Here is a 6342-nt window from a genome sequence, read left to right as displayed (position 1 = left end):
CCGTGCCGCTTGCCGGCGGCGGAGGGCGGGAGCCCGCCGGGGCTGAGGAGACACCCGGGCCAGGGGAGGGGCCGGTCCCAGTCAGCGCAGCCGAGGCCAGTCGCTTTAGTAGACAATTTATTTTGATAAACTTGCTCAATAACAAAAATACAAGTGAAGAAAATTATGTTCATTTTATACAGTTTGTATTAACATTTGTTCGGAAATCATTAATCGAAAAATGTTCTAACCAATTAGAAAACAATCCTCAGTAAAGGCCGGGGCGGGGGACGCAGACGGTGGGGCCTGGAGCGGGGAGCGACGCGACGCCCAGGCAGGACAACCCGCTTGCAGACACCATTTCCTTCATTACTTTCATCCTTCACAACGGTTTTAAAGGACAGCTTTCATTATTTTGGTTTTGTGTGTGTGTGTGTGTTGGGGCAAACAGTAATCTACAGTTGTGTTCTGAAGTGGTTAAACAACGGCTCGGAAACACAGGTATGACAGGAGGGCCCTAATCTGGTGGCTTTAGTTCAGCCAGAGGGCCGGGCTCAGGTGGTGCTGCACACTACCAGCGTCTTCAGGAACTGGTATCACTTGCCAGCAAGATTAACAACGGAAAATGATGTTAAACGGTGAGACTGGTGCGTTCAGGGAAGCACATCCTCCCCAGGTCCGAGACAAACGGCTTCCAGGCAATTATTTCAGCTGAGCTCAACAATAAGATTTATACAGACAAATTAACTAGCTTTTCTTCTGAAGGTGTTTTAAAATTTCCAATCTTAAATTTTGTTAGCCAAATAAATGACAAAGTGTGCCATTACGATGGGACATCAAACCCTTTGGGGAATGGTGAAGCAAAAGACTAACTAAGAATCCCTGTTGACGCATGAAATGAGCTGTCCTTTGAAAAGTTAAATACAATGGCTGGCAGAATCAGAAAAGTTTATGTAAACACTCAACACAAATATGGGATCACCTTTGGAGAAGATTCGTATGGAAATATTTGCTTTTCATGAAATGAAAAAGTCTACAGATGTTTAGGCATGTTCAATGCGAACTTCCTGTAGTTTAAAACAAAACCTTGTGCAAATAAAACCTATAAATAGTCTTCAGCAGATTTTACAGTGATGCTCTTAGGTATGAAAAGAATGCACACAACTTTAAAACAAAAGTAACAGACATAAATTTGACAAATGATTGCACCATAAAACAGTGTTTTATATACAGTTTACAAGATATGATTTTCTGCTATAAATTAATACTGTACTATATAGTACTTAGTGACCTTATTAAAAGCAACTGTTGACAGCTGTCTCTTCAATTACTGGGTGGGGTTTTTTTTAAATGCAGATGGCTGCATCTATTTCTGGACTTAAAATGCTCAAATATTTAATCAAACAATCTGCTAGTTAAATCTCTCCTATTATTTACTAATTCATAGCAATAGCACTGGCAAATCAGATAAATTTCCAGCCAGCCAGCCACATTTTGGGTATGATCCAAGATAAGTGTTTATGTTTTTTAATGAAATGATGATTCATTTAATCTAAGCCTAAATTCACTGTATACATGATATTACCATAACAGAAGTAAGCAAGCTGGGGGGGGGAAAGAAATCTTAGTGGCTGAGAAACCTGTGTTCCAGTTACAAAAATCTCCTAGAACTATTTACAACGGTGACGTTTCTGAAATAGAGTGCTTTTTTTTCAACATATGGTCTAAGTTTTAGCAATACTTCATCTTAGGATACAGCAGTGATCTCACCACAAATTTAGACACACATCCAGCAGCTGAACCCTGCATTTCATCTCCACCAACATCACTGGGGATCTCAGACTACCCATGCAGATGAAGGCTTAAATTAGGAACTAAATCATACTTAAACCATTACTTCCAAGTAGGTGTCTAGCTGTATTGACAGGTTGCATACTTCAGAAAAATTTAGTGTTTATAGACACTCCCTCCCACCTGTGAGTGAGCTGACTGGAAAAAAAGTCACTTATAGACCATTCCAGTGACAAATTTATTCAAAAATGCCAAATGAAAAAACAATTCAGCAAATAACCTTTTTGTATTAAAAATACCTTGGGAGGAGGAGAGGAAAGAGATGGAGGAGGAGGAAGACAGAGACGCACTAGGGTCTGAATGGCACAGAGTTAAAAGAATTGTGCAAATTGTCTTATTTTCAAACACTTAAGCTTATGTGATAAGTGATTATTTTGGAAACTGCTGATTATAATTTAACAACCACCTCATTCTAAAATGCACTTTCACTAACATTTTAGAAAAATGTCTATTTAGCAATGCAGTTCTAAAAAGCTCAATGAAACAGTACTTGAAACGCACACTTTTTTTGTTGTCATAATGAATCTCAGGTAAACCACATATTAACTGGAAAATAAATACTGATAGTGCAGGCAGCTTTCCTGGGACACTGAACTGTACTTTCTGCAAGGTTAGGTTGAGTAGTGAATTACGATGTCTATGGATTCAAAGGTTTATCCTTGTGTTGAAAAATAAAACTACCTTTAGTGAGGAATATTTACTCCAAATTTGGGTGGCCCTTAAATCCACACTTAAAATAACAACTTTAGTAAACAATACACGTATTATTTAAACTATAATTTAAACTATATTGCTAAATTTTGGTAAAGATGAATTAATACTCAAAAACAAGTTCATCCATCTTAGCAGTGGAATAGTGTTTGCATTACTTTAAACATTGCATTTTACATGTGCTAGAGAAAGGCTTATCAATGGTAAAACTGTGCTTGAACAAGTATGAATGCTAATGTAACAATGCAGTAGAAAAAGAGACTTTCTGTACAACAGTTGCTAATAATTTAAATAGTGTCAGTTTCCCAAAATTAGGACTTTAACTTTAAGGTATGACATGATCTCACCTTCTACCCTCATATACAAATAAATTACCATAAAAAGAATTTTAGCTTAACTTAAAATTGCACCTAAAAAGGCATGGGATCGTTTGTACCTATTACAAAAACTGTTAAAATCAAGGGCTGCTACAAAGAATGAGGTAAACTGAAGACTCTCAGCTATGTGGCCTTCAGAGAAATGGCTTTTTTCTATTGAGTTCTAGTTTTGCACACCACAGTGTTTTGCTAGCAAAGCGTTCTGAGTTCTTTTCCAGGAACCATTTGTGTGTATATACATATATATACACATATATGTGTATACACACACACACACATACACACACACTGTATACTGCATCAGCAAAATATATATATATTTATATATATATTTATATAAATATAAGGAAGAAATCCCCCTCTAAAATGTTCCTTAGTGTTTTTCTAGAGCTTATGGGGGAGGAGGGGATGTATGTCTTCTTGCTGTTACATACATTTAGAGAACATGTTTTGATCTATTGGCTTCTTGGTGCAGTAATGCAAGATTGATCCACATTGGTGCCAAAGGCTTTGCTCATCAGAAGGAAGATGTAAAATACTAATCTCCTAAACAGCGAGGCCAGCCTCACTTGAATTCCTCTGCAACCCTCTGGTCTACCACAAAGTTCATAAATACTTTGACTTCCAAATCATTAGACATTAAAAACAGGAACAGTACAGTAACATGGGGCATTATGCTTCTCAGTGTAAAGCATTCTTCACTAGTTCCTATCACAGTGCAGACCTGACTGCATTAAATATGCTCAGGAGATTAGTCAACGTTGTCTGTATTTGGTTACGGGAAAGGCTCTCCTTTTTTTCATCCAAAGTGCATAGTGAGAACAAGTCAAAGCATTCTTCTTTTCAGTAAGTGTTCAATAGTCTGATCTAGGCATCCTCCTGAGAATGCAATTCTGATCTCTTTCTCTTTTCCAAAATAAAGTCCTGAAGTTCAGACATTCATCAGCCAGGTAAACAAACTTTGCCAGCAAATAGAAGTCCCACTATTGTAAAGAAAATGGATAAGACAAACAGTACATATGAAGACCCAACCACTGTGTTATTGGGTAATTTATACGGTTGACCTCCAACTTCATTGATGTAAAATCCTATTGGAAATATTAGGGCTGCCATACAGAACAGAATCACTGCAAAGGAAAGAGAAAAGAAAAAATGGTCACTGCTGTGTTAAAGTCAAAATATTTACCAGTTCATAGAGCAGTCCAGAAAAGCAAGCAAAGCATTCTGGCCAAACTGAACAGCTAAAATATTCCAGTACCTAGCTTGCTTGAAATGACCGAGTAGGCTTTATCTTGCTTTAAAAACATTCCTCATTTACTCCCAAGAAAGACTGAAAGACCCCCATTTTGACTGTAATTTCAGTCCTGCTCACTAGATCCTGAACTGTCTTTACAGAATAAAAATTTGGTGGATATACTTCTACCACCATCCACAAGTTTAGTCACCAAGTTCATTACTTCTCCAGTTATTTTAGAGTCATTTTCCCCCAAAGTCAAGATAAACTAACATTCAACATTGAAGAAACTCCTTTTCTATTATCAGTTGCCTTTTTCCAACGGTAGTTGCCCTCTCCCATTCTTCCACATAAATTCCTTTTCTGTAAAAGTTTTGCTAAAAATAGAAAACACACAGATTGTCATTAGAGATTCTTTTAGATTAAAATATACCAGTTTCATAAAGTTATATGAATGTTTCCTTAAGTAAGGAAATATTTTTAAGATTTGTCAGTGGAATACAAATAAAATTTTCTGATTTGGTTTAATCTAAGCTTTTTAGTGAAAAACTTCCAATTCAGACTCCATGAACAATGAGAATCAAGCAATGAGGATTTTTGTTTCACCTGAACAGTTAGACTTATGTACATGGTTCATGTTTACAATTGACTCTGTGTGGGTGTACAAAGAAAAAATCAGATGTCCTATTAAAACCATTCATTAGAATGATATTGTAGATTTCACAGGCCTTTGGCTAGCTATAATGACCAACATTCCTCACAGCACATTTCAGTACTCTGATCAAATCCAGGAGAGAACATCCAGTGTTGTAATCTTTCCCAAATGACAGCTTCAGTGTCCCTGTAACATGCCTTGGGAGAAGTAACCCTGTTTAGTTTGAATACAGCAATATGCAGGACTCTGCTGTCTTGACTAAGGGAGTGGCTTCCAAATATGGCTCCTCTAAGAGGCAAGACATTCTTCACAATAAAAAGGATCAGTTTTTGAATTGGTTTGATTGCATATGCAAGAACATACACATTAGGGTTTTTTATCAGTATTAGAATAATGCAGAATTTTATCTGATTCTAAGAGTTTGGTCAACTACTAGTGCTTTACTCTTATTTCACTTCTATGTATTTCAACTTTGTTTCAAACGTTGTTTACTGTGCGTGGAACATAGCATCCCAATACCCATTCAGCCAAATCTAAATTTTATTTGGGGGGAGAGATCCCAACCCTACAAAGCCAGATACCACCATCTCCTAACATGATGCACAGCTAACACTGAAGCCTCTCCTAGTCTTCAGTCTACCTATAAACTTAACCACATGAAAAAGAAAATTTAAGCCAAGTTACAATGCTCCTGCCTGAATAAAGTGCAGTACTTGATAATTTTTTCATCCTTCTCTCAGTTAACACAGACTTGCTTTTTGTTTGTTGGTAAGACACAGGTGCTTGTCTCCCCTTTCTCTTCTCCACCACTAGAAGACAGAACATACTCTGGAGATGCTGTTCCCTGCTTGAGTTTCCCCAAGTCAAACAAGCAACAGTACCAACCACTGGCAACAGTAAGCAGCCAGTGTGCAAGTCAGCAGTGCTGCAGCTGCTTTTATTTCCAAAGGTATGTAAAATAAATTCAGCAGCTCATCTGTCCCCTCTGGCCTACCAGAACAGTCTCTAGGCTTTCCAAGTGAGGAAATGATGGGCTGGACCAACCTCAGCTTAGGTTAGGTTAGGGATATGATATTAACTCAGCTTAGGGTTCGGGTGTAGTTGGGAACTGTCAGTGCTAAGTTAACGGTTGGACTAGATGATCTTCAAGGTCCCTTCCTACCTAGCTGATTCTGTGATTCAACATTTTTAAATGTAACTTCACTACTGCTCTTCCTGACTAAATACAGGTGCTGCAGTTTATCCAGCTACAGTCTTACATGCCCACACTGAAAATATTTTTTGAATGGACTCCATGTGTATCCAAGACAAGTGTATCACATATTTTATATCTTAGTGCTCAAAGCCTACCATTTGCATAGCACAGATCTCAGCTTTGAGGAAAACCCACTCCCGTTCTGTACAAGAGACAGTTGTGGGCATGACGGCTCTGGACGGGCATAAAGAGAAAAAAGAGAATCGGGCGTTTGGGCCAGGCCGGGCCCAGCCCCGCACACGCGGGCGGAGCCGCTTTCGCCGCCCGGGCCCACGGAGCC

General features: G+C 38.4%; 1 protein-coding gene across 1 annotated transcript in view; it reads right to left on the bottom strand.

Moving 5' to 3' along the window:
- Nucleotides 1-405: 405 nt before the first annotated feature.
- MOSMO (modulator of smoothened) overlaps nucleotides 406-6342 on the bottom strand; it is a 35641-nt gene continuing 29704 nt past the window's right edge. The window contains exon 4 of the mRNA XM_026859150.1: nucleotides 406-4045. Coding sequence (XP_026714951.1) covers nucleotides 3861-4045 — 185 coding nt within the window. The 3' untranslated portion in view covers nucleotides 406-3860. The remainder of the gene's footprint in view (nucleotides 4046-6342) is intronic.

Source organism: Athene cunicularia (genome assembly GCF_003259725.1).
Source record: "Athene cunicularia isolate RWA chromosome 14 unlocalized genomic scaffold, athCun1 chr14_part1, whole genome shotgun sequence".
NCBI classification, from domain to species: Eukaryota; Metazoa; Chordata; class Aves; order Strigiformes; family Strigidae; genus Athene; species Athene cunicularia.
The sequence above is the reverse complement of the archived record's forward strand: the minus strand, read 5'-3'. Positions and strand labels throughout refer to the sequence as shown.